This window comes from Trachypithecus francoisi, unplaced genomic scaffold (genome assembly GCF_009764315.1).
Source record: "Trachypithecus francoisi isolate TF-2019V2 unplaced genomic scaffold, Tfra_2.0 Lachesis_group8, whole genome shotgun sequence".
NCBI classification, from domain to species: Eukaryota; Metazoa; Chordata; class Mammalia; order Primates; family Cercopithecidae; genus Trachypithecus; species Trachypithecus francoisi.
Genome location: NW_022681473.1, coordinates 84,585,720 through 84,602,940, shown reverse-complemented (window position 1 = coordinate 84,602,940; position 17,221 = coordinate 84,585,720). Strand labels below are relative to the sequence as shown.

Sequence of the window (17,221 nt, the reverse complement as noted above, 5' to 3'; positions counted from 1 at the left end):
CGGTGTTGACTAAGGCAATTTTGCTGTAGTGGTTGTGGTGAAATTCTGATTGGAGTACAGAATTGGATACATCGAGCACAGACTCTTCTTTTGCGATGTTTCTCCTGTAAAGAAGTGCAAAGCAATGGGGTGGAAGCTAGAGAAAATGTCCTTTTAAGATGAAAGAAATAACAGCATATTTGTAATGCCAATGAGAATGATCCAGTAGTGACAGGGAAAACTGAAGATGCAGAAAGGAGAAGGGAGAACTGCTAGAGTAGCATCCTTCATACGTCAGAGGGAATGAGATTTAGTACAGAGGTGGAGAGCCTTATAGGAACACAGACATGCTGCACTCATAATAAAGTGAAGGGCAGGCAGAGTCTATGGGTACAGATGCCGTTAGGTGAAGGCAGAGATAATGAGAGGCTTGCAAAAGTTCTCTTCTGATAGCTTCTGTTTTATCAGTAAATAAGAAGCAAGGTCATCACTGGGAGAAGCCGCTATTAAGTGAAATAAAGTCCCATCAAGAGAGCAAGTGATCAGCTCAGTTTCTGAAATAGAACCCAAAGATTAATGGTGATGTGCTCTAGTGGGTAAGAGGTTTTGCTGAAAATACTTAAATTTGAGGTTCACATGTAATATCAATGTAAAATTCAAATAACAATAAACACATGATGTTCTGAACTTTATTTTCTACTAACTATTTGAACCACTCTACAAAATGCTCTACAACATTAACAAAACCTCAGGAAAATCTGGGGTGGGAATTAGACTCTGTTTATCTATCATTAAGATATCATGCAAACACTTCTTTAAGTGTTTAAGATATTTAACTCTGTGGAATTCTTTATAGATGATGGTATATTTAAATTCCACATATGACGATGAAAATTTACCCCAAGCATATAACTCTTTAAAACAAAATAACACACATTTAAAAAACTGTTTCAGATTAAGTTGTTTTGCTTCTTTTCCCAGACATGAAAACTAAGCTCAATCTTTTTCCCCAGTCACAGCCTTGAGCTTATGGCAGATTTGCACAAAGTATACCAATTTCTCCTTGGATTCTTCATCTACTGATGCCAGTGGTTCATGCCATCACAGGTAGAAGAGATGGTTGGCTAATTCCAGACTGGGTTCTTTATGAATGCTTTGTGCCACCAGAAAGGTCAGCTTGTGAGCGTACTGACATGGTGCTGGGACACTGACTATGCCCTGAGGAGAAAAAAGTATTGATAATAATTAAGAAGGTGATTTTTTTCTGATTTTATTTTGTCTACTGGTTACACAATAATAGAATGGGTTTCTGGGTAAACAATAGCTAACCTCAACCAACAAAAGGTAACCTAACTTACTGGGAACTTAAGCTCACTGGGAAGGATGGAGTGAAAAGTCACCGTGGCTTCATGGTGCTGGGAGTAGGGAGCCATCACACTTCAGACTAGTCTTTGTCCTATGATCTCATGTTTGGAACTCCTTGGAGGAGCTCCGTGCAAACCCTGGGCTTGGCCTTTGGGAATAGCTCTTGGCCTAATGCACAGGAACAAAGGGCAGACCCATGCCTGTTAACATTTCCTCACCAGGCACATCTGAGTTGGCTTCAAATTCTTCATCTGTAACATGTGAATAACAATACCCTGATTTCCTCCCAGGTTTGCATAAGATAATGTATATAACAAAGTGCTCTAGAAACTATAACTATTAATGTATTGTAATAGTTACTGTTTTGTTTCTATGATAGACTGGTTTCCTCCCACTGTGAACTCAGGAAGTGATTCATTCATTCATTCATTCCTTCTTTGGGAAATATCAGGTATTGTGCTATATCTAGGGATACAAAGATGAAGTGTATGATAGTTCCTAGGTGGGACTATTGAGTATCATATTTACATTAAGTAAACAGCTTTCACTCACCGGCCAGTTGTAGTACAGGTGGCACAATTTGAATGTAAGTCTCTGCATATGGTCGGGCTTCAAGCCATTATCATCATAGATGACATTATAGTAGGTAGGACTAACAGTTCCCCGACAGGCCACCTGGCTGATCAGGTAAAAGTCATACCTGAGGGGGAAAATGAAGTGAATGTGAGAAAGAAGGCAAACAGAATAAGGTCAAACATAAACTGGACATAATGAATGTTTTGTTAAAAATTGATTTTCCAGTGGCACTTGCCATTCATTACGTGTTGCTTCTGAATCCACGACAGTGCCAAGTGGGGGATTCTGTACGGTGCGGTTCATTTCGGTAAAGAAGCGTGGCATGCACTTCTTCCTGACCACAATCACCGACAGTCTTGAGCTAAAAATTAGAGGCAAAATATGAAAAGAACTCAATCCAATCTATAGAGCTTTCTATTTTTGTGTAATTTAAAAAATGAAATAAATAAAAATTACATTTGAAAAACACTGCAAAACAGAGAAAATAAAAATTACCCACAATCCCTCCTTCCCTAGAGATACATACTATTTTTTAAATTAGGGATTGTCCATATTTGTTGTAAAAGGATGCTATCCCAAGTCATTTGCCTAGTTTATACCACTCAAAGGGGACAGGAAGGAATGCTGAACTTCAACTGGCACTTTTGCTAAAGATTTTCCAGAATTATCCATGGAGACAAGATATGTGTGTGTGTGTGTGTGTGTGTGTGTGTGTCGTTAGTGACTCAACCTATTTTCCTCTTCACTCTTCCTCTCAATTTTATTTCCAAGTGGCAAAGGAAGAACCACAAGTTCTTCCTATTCCTCTAGTCATCCCTTCCGTATTACACAAAACTCATGCCTGGGTGGATGGATGGATGGACCAAATATACATTCTGGCCAAATGCTGAATGGTGAAGTGTTAATGTATTTGGTAAAGCCAAGGCGAAATCCTAATATTTGCCATTACAAAAGGCAATGGGATGTAAGAATCACTATGGAGTTTCATTTTAAGCATTATAATTATTTTAAAAATTTATTACAGGCCGGGCGCGGTGGCTCAAGCCTGTAATCCCAGCACTTTGGGAGGCCGAGACGGGCGGATCACGAGATCAGGAGATCGAGACCATCCTGGCTAACACGGTGAAACCCCGTCTCTACTAAAAAAATACAAAAAATTAGCCGGGCGAGATGGCGGGCACCTGTAGTCCCAGCTACTCGGGAGGCTGAGGCGAGAGAATGGCGTAAACCCGGGAGGCGGAGCTTGCAGTGAGCTGAGATCCGGCCACTGCACTCCAGCCTGGGCGACAGAGCGAGACTCCGTCTCAACAAAAAAAAAAAAAAAAAAAAAAAAAAAATTATTACAAATGTTTTCATTATTGAAACTATCAAAAGTTGATGTTATAGTGCAAGAAAAGTAACTCCTTAGCACGGTCAGCTGCTAAATTTACTCTTGCATCCCTCAGTTGCATACCTGTGATTCTTAATAAACACATGCACCTGAGATCAGTGGACAGCGAGGTATTTTGACCCTAACGGTTGGGAAAAAGCTACTGGTGATACTGCCCCGAAGCTTTCAGGCTTCCCCTCCACTCTAACAAGAACTGACTGAGCTCCTTTGTGACTTGTGGCTGTGACTGTTTGGTTGATGGTGATGATGACGATGTAACCCTACAGATAGAACTATGTGTCCTGCTTGGAATAAGATGCTTTTCAAATATTTTAAGAAGCTGACTTAAGATTATTGTCCTCTCCTATTTTCCATTTCCAACATTTTCTTGCACTTGCCATTTCACATAATCACTGCAGAAAATTTTGTACTGAAACACAGAATCTAGAAATGTAACAGTGGAGCAAGATGCCTGGTGTTCAGGATGGTCTGATTTCCATCTGCAGCTCAGCCTTCATGGCACTCAAACTCCTTTGAGAACCTTCCACAGACCTTAAGTGCACATCAGTGCCTGCAATTCAGAGGCTTTGGTTCTGTGTGTATTAGAGCCTTGAATTTGAAAGCACAGCTTGTTTTCTTCCATGTGATATTAATATGTATGAAGCATTTTCACTGCCAGCAGGCCTGCAGGCTTCATGCTGAATCTGTGTCAGCTGCTCTGAGGATACCTTTCTTTGTCTAGGTTCCCCCTCCCAGGGCCCCCAAAGCTTACATCACCCAAGCTATTGATGTTAGACTATCCCAACTACCCTCCAATCAGAAGGAAATGATAGAGCTCTACTGGCATAATACAGAAACACAGCAAAACTTAATTGCGTAAAAAACAAAACTTATGCTTGAATATCTTGTGTGTAATAGCTACAGCTGAATATGCTATAATTGGGAGTATGGAGGAAAGAACAGTAAGTGAATACCTGGTATTTGAGCTGGATCCTGCCACACTGCTCAGCAGCTGAGGGACTTCGTATTCAACAAGTGTTTTCAGCTGACCATCCCCTACACCAGCACGGTACACAATTATCCGTGCTGGCAAATCATGATTGTACTTGTACCATTTGTTGAGTGCTCCTGCAGAATTTGGTGTAAGAAAAGAATTACGTTTCTAATGCCAACAAAAAATAACATTCCCATATACTGCAGTGTTTAAATGGGTTAGCTATTTCAGACCACTGTAAAATAGGGCAATACATAATTTGGGTTATATTTGCAATAATATAACAACGGATAACTTTAGGGAGCATTCCTCTGTCTCTGCTATTCGAGGAATCATAATGGTTTCTATGGCATGATATATTCTTAAACTTGGCCTCTCTCTTCAATAAAATTTTAATATTTAAGCAACAAATTAAAATTTAATTAATGCAACAGACAAACAAATGCCTAAAATCAAATTAACATTAGTGTCTTCAAGTCTTTAAATCCTCTCATTAGATATAAACTAGATAATTTTATGTCATTTTCTTTCCTAATGAGAATAAATATGAAAATCTAAGGAAATGGTTTTGCTGATCCTCTGAAAACATATCTTCACACTGACTCACCCAATTGATTCCAATTCTCACTGAGGAAATGAACTCTGAAAACATTTCTGCTCACTGTAACTATGAATTTCCTAAAGAACAGAGGCCACAGAGTAATTGCTACCCAACAGAAACCTTTAATAACTGCTAAAAGAAATTACCTGCTAAAAAAAATTTCCAGGTTTTGATGTGAGGGGAATATAATAGAATGCAATAATTATTTTCATGTATATATCGCATAGTTATTTTAAGAGTTTATTGTTTAGGAAATTCATTTTAGTTTGCTAGAAGGTAACCATATATGTAAGTCCATTACCAACATGTATAAGCAAATTCATTTTTTAAGAAAAAATATTTACAATACCCCCAAATTTACACATGGGAAAATGCAGATCAGGAGAGGGAAGGGTTTGCACAAGTCACACTGCCAGGAAATAGCAAAGCCAGACCTAGGCCAGGACTGGTAAAGAAACAGAAACCCTAGATTTGTCTTTGCATTGCATCCTGCTATGGATAGGGCACCTTTCCTCATCTGCTGTCTTTCCCTTCTTCTCCTGCTTAGCCACGTTATCTGTTAGCACCCCTACCCTAGCCCTACAGGCTTCCCTCCTAGGTCTAGACTTAACATTGTTCTGTCATAACTCGAGTTCCTCCAGGGTTGGTTTCTTTTGACCTTCAAACTGCTTGTCAGGGAAACCAGCAGCCACAAATTTTCCTTCCTCCTGGCTTCATGTTATCACACATAGACAAATGTAAATGTAAATGCTACAGAGTCTGATTGTTGGCCTAAATCAGCATGCAGCTTCAGAGATCTTCAACTGGGTGACAGTTGACCCAGACAAGTGTGGAGAGTTTGCTTTGACCTATGTGGTCTTCTATAAGCATGTGGATTTGAGGTCTGAAGGAACAGTCCTTGGAGCCCACCCACACTGCTATATTTTTAGTACCAGTCATGAAAACTTTCAAGCAATCTGCAACATCAGTCATTGTTCTCTGAAGGATACAGCGGGAAAACCACCTAGAGTTAAAAAAAAAAAAAAGTAAATTTCAACTTCAAATTTTCTACCATAAAAATTCATTAATATTAAACTAAGAAGTAGACATTATGAGTAAAAATCAGTGTTCACAATTTTGCATGTGTTATGTGTTCACAATTATATCAAAAAGTCCCTTTCCCCAAAAAGAATTTATTGAGAAGATAAGCTAAAGCATAGTGTTGGCATCAGCCATATCTAGCTTCAAATCCTAGTCAATATATTCACCAGCTGTGTAACTTTGCTATGTGAACCTAAGTCTCAGTTTTCTCATACGTACCAAGGAGATTTACAAAATAAGTACATTAGTTACTACCTCATAGGGTTGTGGTAAAAATTAAATCAGATAATATATGTAAAATACTTAGCACAGTACTTTGCATATAGTAAAGAGTAATAAATAGAGGCCACTATTATTACTATAAATTAATGTACTAATTTAGCAATAGAGCTTCTACTGTCAAAATATTCAAAGATTTCTGAAGCGTAAACTTTCATTTCTATAGGTGATCCTTTTGGATTAGAAATCTTAATATTATTAACTTGTGTAGATTTCAGATACAAGTTCTCTTACTACCACCATTAGTTAAAGCACTTGGAAATGAAGTTCATGACTTCATGTTAGGTATGTTCCAGCATTATTATACCTCTCTAAATATATGCAACAACAGTAAAACAGCTATGTGTGGTGGCATAAAACTGTAAGATGTTTTATGTAAGCCTCATGGTAATTATGAAGCAAAAACCCACAGTAGATATTCAAAACAAAAAGAAAAGAGAAAGGAATAAAGCATATTATTGCAGAAAATCATCAAGTCACAAAGAGAGATAGTGAGAGAGGAATAAAGAAACAAATAACCTACAAAAAAATCCAGAAAACAATGAACAAAATCACGATCGTGAGTCATTACTTATCAATGTTTTAAATGTAAATGGATTAAATTCTCCAATCAAATGACACAGTGTGGCTAAATGGATAAAAAAGAAGACCTAACTAAATGCCACCTATAAAGAGATTCACTTCAGCTGTAAGGACACACATAGATTGAAAGTAAAAGAATGGAAAAAATATTCCATGCAAATGGAAACCAGTAGAAAGCAGGGGTAGCTAAACTTAGGCAAAATAGACTTTTGTCAAAAAAAAACAAACTCACAATCAAAGTCATCGGATAATGATAAAGGAATCAATTCATTATGAGAATACATCAATTTTAAGTATGTATGCACCTAATAGTTGAGCATCTAAATACATAAATCAAATATTAACATCTGAAGAGAGAAACAGCAATACAGTAATAGTAGGAAGCTTCAATACTCCACTTTTAAAAATAGATAGGTCATCCTGGCAGAAAATTAATAAGGAAACATTGGATTTGAATTGTACTTTAAACCAAATGAATCTAATGGAAACGGACATATAAAATGTTTCAACCAACAGCAGCAGAATACATATTCTGCTCAAGCACACATAGAATATTCTCCAAGACAAAATCATAGCCAGTATTAACTTTAAGAAAACAGAAATTGTATCAATCTGTTGGTTTTGTATTGCTATAAAGAAACACTTGAGACTGGGCAATTTATATAAAAAAAGAGGTTTATTTGGTGCATGGTTCTACAAGCTGTACATAAGGCATAGTGCCAGCATCTGCTTCTGGCAAGGGCCTCAGGAAGCTTATAATCATCATGAAAGGCAAAGGGGAGCCAGGGTGTCACATGGTGAAAGAGGGAGCAAAAGAGAGAGATCAAGAGACATGACAGGCTCTTTTAAACCATCAGCTGTAGCATGAACTAACAGAACAAGAACTCACTCATTACCATGAGGAGGGCAATCTACCCCCACGACAAAAACACCTCTCACCAGGCCCTACCTTCAACACTGGGGATCACATATTTTGGAGAGGACAAACTATGTCAATCAAGCTTACTATTGTCTGACCATCATAGTATGACACTAGAATCAATAATAGGAGGAAAATTGCAAAATCCAAATATAGAAACACAACATACTAAAACTTATGGGATGCAGCAAAAGTAGTTTAAGATGGAAGTTTATGGCAATAAATGCCTACAGGAAGAAAAAGGAAAGCCCTGATGAACATAAATGTAAAAATCCTCAACAAAATACTGAAAACCAAATTCAACAGTACATTAAAAGGTTCCCAAATCATGAGAAAATGGGATTTATACCTGGGAGATGTAAGAATGGATGGTTCAACATATGCAAATCAATAGCTAGATGCACCACACTTCCTGGTTTCAAATTATATTACAAAGTCATAATAATCAAAACAGCCTGGTACTGCCATAAAAACAGACACATAGGCAAATGGAACAGGATAAAAAGCCCAGAAATAAATCCACACATATGCAGTCAACTAATCTTTGACAAAAGCACCAAGAATACACAGTGGGATAAAGAAAGTCTCTTCAATAAATGGTGTTGAAATAACTAGATATCCACATGTAAAAAAAAAAAATGAAATTGGACCCTTATACCATACATAAATATTAACTCTAAATGGATTAAATACTTAAACAAAAGTTCTGACACTGCAAAACTTCTAGAAGAAAACCTAAAGCTCCATGACATTGATCTTGGCAATGATTTTCTGAATATGACACCAAAAATATGACAAAATAATAAAAGTTTCTGCATAGCAAAGGAAACATTAACAAAATGAAAAGCAACTTACATAACGGGAGAAAATATTTGCAAATCATATATCTGATAAGGGGATAATATCCAAAATATATGAAGAACCCATACAATTCAATAGAAAAAATAATAATCCAATTAAATAGACATTTTTCCAAAGATGATATATAAATGGCCAACAGATACGTGAAAAGGTGCTCAACATCACTAATCATTAAGGAAATGCAAATCAAAACCACAGTGAGATATTACCTCACACCTTTAGGATGGCTATGACTGAAAAGTCAGAAGATAGGTATTAGAGAGAATGTGGAAAAATGGTAACCTTTACACACTGTTGGTGGGAATGTAAATTAGCATAGCCATTATGGAAACCAGTAAAGAAGTTCCTTAAACAATTTCAAGTAGAAATCCCACTCTGGCTATATATCCAAAGGAAAAGAAATCAGTATGTCAGATATCTACATTTCCATGTTCAATAGCCAAGATACAGAATCAATCTGTGACCACTGATGAATGATTGGATAAAGAAATTGTGAGATACACACACACATACACACATGCATATGCACACACAATAGAATATTATTCAGCCTTAAAGAAGAAGAAAATCCTGCCATTTGCAACAACATGAATGAACCTAGAGGACATTATATTAAGTAAAATAAGCCAGACACAAAAAGAAAAATACTATATGATCACTTATATATGGAATCTAAAAATGTCAAACTCATAGAAATAGAGAGTAGAAGATAGTTATCAGGGGCAGAGGGTGGGAATATTTGATGTTGTTCAAAGGGTATAAACTTTCAGTTATAAGGTGAATATGTTTTGGACACTTAATGTACAGCATGTTGAGTATAGTTAATTATCATGTACTATTGTATAGTTGAAATTTGCTAAGATAGTAGATCTTAAGTAGTCTCACCACATACACACACACAAATGGTAACTATGTGAGGTAATGGGTATGTTAATTACCTTGACTGTGGTAATTTATTTCACAATGTATATATCAAACATCACACTGTACATTCAAAATATATACAATTTATGCATCAATTATCAAAAAAGCTGATAAAAATTATAAATTTTCTGATAAATTGTGACCATTTGAGGAAAAAACCTAAGCGGATTCCTACCTCACTCCCTATATCAAAATAAATTTTAGATATACAAAGAAAAAAATGAAAGTCCTTTATCAACTGGATTAATGATGTGGCATATATAAGAAGCATCTCATACAACCTAGAATGAGGTTGTAGGCATGCAAGTATGGTGGTATCATGGTGTTCCTTTTTCTGTTTCCCACAATCCAAAATACATACCTGACCATGAATTTAATGGAGTAAATAAAATAGCTTAAGCCAGGAAGAAAACATTTTGCAAGGGGGGCTATAGCCTCAAAACACATTGTTCAATTACAAAGGTTGGAACAATTCTAAGAACCATAATTTAATGAGTACTGTTAGCCAATGTTTAAGGCATTCTCCCTGATTTTGCCTGTTTTTAAAAGCTGTGTGAACAACAGCCACATCAAATGTCTGTGAATATTAATCATCATAACAAGAAGTATGTATTGAGTATTCACCATGGGTGGAGATGTTCAATGCACCTTATCTTAAATAATTCCCATAAATGCCTTCTGAAATAGGCATCATTATTATTTCTATTTCACAGATTACCATAGTGAGGCACAGCAAAGTTAAATAACTAGACCTCAGTCACAGAATAAGGAAGTGACTGACCAGGGTACAAATCCAGGCAATCTGATTTCAAAGCTCAACTGCTCGACATGACATATGTAAAGTACCTAGTACAGTCCCCAGTATGGTGCAGACACTCAGAAAATAAATAAATGCCCAAGAATTTGTACACATCTGTCATTTGGGGAAGATGAGCAATAGCTCACCCTAACGAATATAAAAAATGTTTTTTAATGAGGCTACCTAGTACCCCAATATTATCAATCACATTTTTATATGTAAGTGTAATTTATGAACGTAAGTGTTGGTATTTAAAATGAGTGAATAATACAAAATATTCCTTGCTGTTACATTCTTTAGTGAAACCACAATTAATAGTCTAACTAAATGAAGAGTGTGTTCAGGTGGTTTTAGCAGTACCTGGTGATTCCGGGGTTAACACTGGCCACGCATCCAACAACCATCACATCCTTGCTGAGTGCATCTTTACAGACATCAATACCGACCACCATCAGGGACTTCAACTATAAAATTAAATTTGTCATGATTTAATAGGATGAGGTGTCATCTCCCCTACCAATGGTTTAATAGGAAATTTTTTAAAAACAGACTCCAGTTCCTCAATTCTTAAAGTTAAGCTATGTGTAAGGGAGATTGAGATCCATGAGTCAGATTGTTAAACCAGAAATGACAGAGACTTAAAGATGGCAGGAAGAATATGGTACACACTTATTTTAAGAGAGACACTATCGTCCAAGACAGCCATCATCCTTTGTGGGGGTGGGGAAGGGGCACCAGTGGCTAAAGAGATTCTGGGAGTATGGTCAGTGCATGTATCGCTTGCCTCTGGTCTGGAGGAATCTGAAGAGGAATCTCATTCTTCATTCTTCAGATCTCTAAGGAATCCTCACTTGGCTATGCACCTTTGTGGGGAGTGGGAGTGAGGGAGGCTGAGGGTAACTGTGTTCATCCTGGTTATGGACATGTAAGGAAATGGGCAACACTCCCCCGCTTCTCATTCTCCTCACTTACTCCTGTGGTGGCTACGGTTCAGGGAAGAGAAGAGGATTTTCTTAGTACCTTCCACAGTTTGGAAGTTCAGATCATAAGCTATGCCAGCTCCCCAAGCTCTGGGGAGGCCCCATCCAGGGTACAAGGCTATTCTCAGAGTTAGCACCCTGCTGAAAGCAGGTAAATGTGGAGCCAATGGAACACAGATTTTAAAATAGCAGCCAAGAGGATTCAATTCAGGTCCCTATGCTGAGTTAGCAGCTTAACTGAAGCTCCCTGAGAAGCATGGAGCCTCTTTTGGAGATGCACAATGGCTTGTGGAATGCCAGAACCCAGGGCAGAGGCTCAAGAAACAAGCAAACCAAATAATTCTGGGACCATGTGATAACATCTCCTACTTTAATCTTTAAAATTAATTTATTAATTACTAATAGAAAAAATGTGACAGGGTCCTTACAGGTATTTCCACAGCCCACAGTTCGCCTCCGAGCTTGCAAGTCATCTGCATGGCGATCTTGGTGGCGATACTCATCATCATGCCCTGTTTATTCAAAGTCCGAGCAAGCACACATTGGCTTGGGACTGGGCAGTCTGAGCTCAAATATTTTTTAATGGAATCATAATAGGTCTTCTGATCAGAAGGCAGAATGCACATTACCTAAAAGCAAAAACAGCAAAAGATTTTGGAAATTAATTTACTTCTGCTAAGAAGTCGCTTTTTAAAGAAATGAATTCATGAATTATTCTCCAAACATCTTTTGCCCCTAAGTTCCCAAGAAGCAATACTAACATGCCTACAGTTCTCTTAAATGGCCATTAAACCACTGGTGAATTAATGCCATTTGAAATGCCTTCTTATTAGCCATTCACTCTGCAAAGCCCCATCCCTCTCCTACCCATCTCCTCATTTCTGTCCTGATTTGATTCTGTCAGTTCCCTCAAACTCCCTTCTCACAGAGCTCCTTCTCCAGCTATCTCCATTCCCTCACCCCCAACTTCACAGTGGTCCTTTCCTGTGGTTTTTGAGTTCTCATTCCCATTGGTCCCTCCCTGAACCCATCCAAAAAGATAAGCAAAATTGAGAATTAGCTTAAACTATGGTGCTTTTCCCATTAGGTAGAAGACAACCAAAAATACACTTTAAAAAAAAAACTGGAAGTTGACAGTATGGATATGGGGGAGGGAAAATAAGGATAGAGAAGTTTCAAGTCCCCTGGCTTTTTTTTTTTTTGAGACAGAGTCTCACACTGTCACCCAGGCTGGAGTGCAGTGGCGCGATCTTGGCTCACTGCAACCTCCACTTACTGGATTCAAGTGATTCTTGTGCCTCAGCCTCCCAAGTAGCTGGGATTACAGGTGCCTGCCACCATGCCTGGCTAATTTTTTGTATTTTTAGTAGAGACGGGGTTTCACTATGTTGGCCAGTCTGGTCTCAAATGCCTGACCTTGTGATCTACTCGCCTCAGCCTCCCAAAGTGCTGGGATTACAGGTGTGAGCCACCGCCCCCGGCCTACTCCTACTTCTTATCAGATGCTTTCCACACTGAAGGGCCTACCTCCGCCTCCTTCCCATCTTTTATTCTCCACTTTCAAAAGCCTCCAAATTGTAGAAAAGATATACACTGGCATGATTAGCAGAAGAAAACAAAGTAATTTTTCCACCTATAGAATTATTTAAAGTCACAATGTCAAAAGCTAAAATTACTTACATTTAATTATATAAAGTGAAGAAAAATATTTTTTAATTATCAGCAAAAGACTCTTAGAGGCCTTCCTTCCTTCCAATTCATGAGTTTGGCTCCAAGCAAGAAAAGTGGTAGAACAAGGCAGTGGCCCAATGGGCTGAGAGAAGATGGGAACCGAGTGAGACTGGTTCCACACCAAGGGCTGGACAAGTAAGCAGGTATGTGGGGAATAACAGGAGCCATGCAACATACATTTCCTAGCTATGCCCATTGAGAAAGCCTGGGGATAGCAACATCCCGGTAGCAATTAAGCATACCAGGTGCTCCAAATCTTTGTATCTAAATACTATTATCTGCTAAAAGGACTCAGGACTCCCGGGAAAGATATCTGATTCCAGGGCTGGGAAGCAACACTGTTAGATGAGCCTGGAATATCTTATTTTGCCAGAAAATAAGAAAGTGTTCCAAGAAAGATGGAGACACATGAAAAACACACAGAAGCCAGCTCGAAGGGGAATCCCACAAGCAAAATCAGGTACAATATTATGAGCAACAAAATAAATAGTAAGAGTAATGGACTATAACAAAACAGGAATCTATGAGTCTGTGCAGATGTAAAGAAACAAACAAATAAATGGGGAGAAGAGAAAGTTCTTCCTATGCCACCTAATAACTGCAGAAGGACTGATGGAATGGAAGACCACCATTTGTTAACTATCATAATAATGTGCCACATATTCTGAGGCACAAGAATTGCTTGAACCCAGGAAGTGGAGGCTGCAGTGAGCCAAGATCGCACCACTGCACTCCAGCCTGGGCGGCAGTGTGAGATTCTGTTTCAAAAAAAAAAAAAAAAAAAAGCCAGAGAACTTGAAACTTCTCTATCCTTATTTTCCCTCCCCCTATATCCATACTCTCAACTTCCAGTTTTTTTAAACCATCATAATAATGACGGATTCAGGCAAGAATTATAATAGACGCTAAGACAAATAGGTAAAAGTGTGATGAGAAACAGGATTATTTATATAGTCTCAAAGTATCTACATATGCACATATGCGACTGATAAAACTTAACTTTACAGTGGAGAAATCGGGCAGGTATCACCGTAATCAGTGGAATGCCACCTGGTAGGGTGCACTCAGATTGTAGGATCATTGCTGTGCTACTCTTGCCAAAAGTGAGTAACGTGAATTTAATCATGAAGAGACATCAGACAAACCCAAAGTGAGGGACGTTATACAAAATAACTACTCTGTACTCTTCAAAATTGGAAGGTCATCAGAGTCAAGGAAAATTAAAGAGCTGTTCTAGATTGAAGGAGAGACTATAAAGCCTGGACAACTAAGTGCAGGACAGTAGAGCCTTTTCCTACAGAGGTGACAATTGAGACAAATGAAGAAAACTGTTTCTTAATTTTGATGATTGTCATATGCTTCTGTAAGACAGAGACTTTGTTTATAGAAAATATGCACTGAAATAGTCAAGGGCACTGGGGCATCATGCCTGTAACTTATGCTCAAATGGTTCAGCAAAAAAGACAGAAAAGAATAAAGCAAGTATGGTAAAAGGTCAATAATTTGGGATTCTGGGTGAAGGGTATATGAGAGTTGTTTGTACCGTTCTTGTCACTTTTCTGTAAGTTTGATTTAAATAAAAAATAAATGCTCCTAGGCTGGGTGCAGTGGCTCAAGCCTGTAATCTCAGCACTTTGGGAGGCCGAGACGGGCGGATCACGAGGTCAGGAGATCGAGACCATCCTGGCTAACACGGTGAAACCCCGTCTCTACTAAAAAATACAAAAAGCTAGCCGGGCGAGGTGGCAGGCGCCTGTAGTCCCAGCTACTCGGGAGGCTGAGGCAGGAGAATGGCGTAAACCCGGGAGGCGGAGCTTGCAGTGAGCTGAGATCCGGCCACTGCACTCCAGCCTGGGCGACAGAGCGAGACTCCGTCTCAAAAAAAATAAAAATTAAAAAAAAAAAAATGCTCTTAGGGTGATAATTCTCTGTTTCATATAAGATCCTTTAGAGTAAAAGAGAAACTCACTAAAAGAAAAGCAAAGAGATAGCACTTAGCTAGTTAGTTCAGTTAATTTGCACAACATAAGAACAACAATGTTGGAAGTTGGGCTGAGTGAGCAAGGTAAGAAGGGTAGATGGAATGGACAGGAAAAGCCCTGCAATAGCCCAGGGGTGCTGAGGTCTGGTAGAAGAGTAAACATTCCTGGGAAATAGGAATCGTTGAAAGATGTTTAAGAACAGGGATGTCAATTCTAATTTGTCTGGAATGTTGGGATGTGATGTAATCAAGCCTTGCAAAGTCAGCTACACACACATGCCCTTTGGGAAATGAGGCAACTGTGGATGTCCCACCAGGTGATGCAGCACAGGAGGAAGTGGTCCTCACTGAAACGCACAGAAGGTGGCAAGAATTCAGAGGAAGCAGGAATTTGGGGCCATAGGTCACTTGGAAAGACCCAACCCTCCAATAATCCCCTGAAATATTGGGAACACTGGATACCAACATTTATGGGATGAGGTGGGAGTCAGTTTATCTGAAATCTTAAGGAAAAGATGACTCCATTGAGTTGCAAAATATGCAGACATCCAAGTGGCTGTTATAGGGGTAACAAGAAGTACTGTATTTTAAAATTAATATTAGAAATGTGGAAATGAAATAAAATATTGATTAAAGTACTAAGATTAATACTTTCTTGAGTGCTTTGGGGAAATGCATGGCAGTGTGCAAATATATCATGGGAGGGTATGTTCAGACTGTAGATATAAAGCAGAACTAAAATTATAGATTAAAGGAGTTCAAACAGTATCCTATACTTACCAACTGAACATCAGGATCAACATATTGCTGTACAGCTCTAACAAATGCAGCTGGATTTTCTTGTACTTTTATGCTACATAAAAAGATTAATTTTGAAGCTATGTAATTTCCTTCTTAGTAGCACATAATCATATGGCATTAGAAATAATACAAATAAATTTTCATAACAGACTAGTAGTTTTAGGAAAAAATTATTAGAGAAAAATAAAAACCTTTTGAGTCTAAAATTGTTTCTTTCACTACAAAATATGACAAAAACATTTAGCAATAATTTTTACAGTGTAAAAAATGGTTTGGTAGAAAATAAGATCTTCTCAATTGTCCAGAATCCCTACAATCAATAATTCTGTAGTTGAAAACGGGGTTGAAAGTGAACTTTTGAAATCCCAAGTCTCATAGTATCAAATATCTGAAACACTGTTCAAGCTCAACCAGGATTAAGATTTCTGTAAGAGTGAATCACTATAGCAATCTAAAAATGAATGTTTCAGAAAACATCAGATTAATGATACCAAGATATTCAGCTAATTTGCATGATTCAGACAAAAATATATTTTTTTTCCTTAGTGGTTGCTTATCTGGAGCCTGGAATGTCTAGCCTTAATCAATTATCACAGCTACTTAACAACTATCTGTTCTGTGCTTACATTATGTTAGGGACCAGCAGCTCCAGAAGTACTGCTCACACACATAGGAATTTGTAAAACTAGTTTCTTTATGTAGAATCAGCCTCTTTTATGTGTATATAAGTGAACTGTCCCAATGCCCAGTGGCCTTTTAAAACTCGCCCAGCAGGTGGCAGGACCGTCAATCCCATGAATGCAGATTTTAACAGACCTATGTGACTGGCTGGCAGAACCGTCTAGGCAACTAGGTGGTCCTGACTCGTCCAGTTCAAACTCTTGCACTCTGACTCTGCTGCACTTATAGTCCATTCCTTCTAAAATCATCAGGTGAATGTTTTAGAAGACAGAGCTATGCATATAAATCTAACAGGTAAATGGATACTTTATGGAAAAAAGAAGCTGGAAATAAAACATGAGCTTTCAAATAAAACAGGCCAAGGACAGAACATAGCAATGGGCTTGTTCCAGAATTCATGTGAGAAAGAGCCTGTGACATCACCCAGGGTCTGCAGACTGTGGTTTCTTTCATAATCATTTCCTGCTTTATTAGCTCATGGGTTTAGAGAAAGTAGAGTGGGTGTTTATTTATCCAGGCTATTTATTAACAGATTTGATAAGAGGGGAGTTCTAAACAATGGTGTTAAATGAGACTTTGGGATTAATACTTGTGCTGCTGATGTAATTAATTAGTAACTATGTGTTTAAAGAATAACTCCACTATAACAAAGAAAAATAAGTATCTGTTCCTCTTTTCTGAGCATATCAGGTTCAGTAAAGTGAGGCATGACCAACTTT

The 17,221-nt window shown here is 38.1% G+C and overlaps 1 protein-coding gene across 2 annotated transcripts in view; it reads right to left on the bottom strand.

Moving 5' to 3' along the window:
* Window positions 1-654: 654 nt before the first annotated feature.
* The window catches only part of PIWIL4 (piwi like RNA-mediated gene silencing 4), a 53,385-nt gene continuing 36,818 nt past the window's right edge, over window positions 655-17,221 (bottom strand). For both annotated transcript variants that reach the window (XM_033207050.1, XM_033207051.1), the window contains exons 13-20: window positions 15,801-15,873; window positions 11,737-11,937; window positions 10,689-10,792; window positions 5,817-5,887; window positions 4,264-4,417; window positions 2,156-2,281; window positions 1,897-2,044; window positions 655-1,197 (exon numbers count right to left, since the gene is read on the bottom strand). In XM_033207050.1, the coding sequence (XP_033062941.1) occupies window positions 1,081-1,197; window positions 1,897-2,044; window positions 2,156-2,281; window positions 4,264-4,417; window positions 5,817-5,887; window positions 10,689-10,792; window positions 11,737-11,937; window positions 15,801-15,873 (994 nt within the window). In that variant the 3' untranslated portion in view covers window positions 655-1,080. The remainder of the gene's footprint in view (window positions 1,198-1,896; window positions 2,045-2,155; window positions 2,282-4,263; window positions 4,418-5,816; window positions 5,888-10,688; window positions 10,793-11,736; window positions 11,938-15,800; window positions 15,874-17,221) is intronic.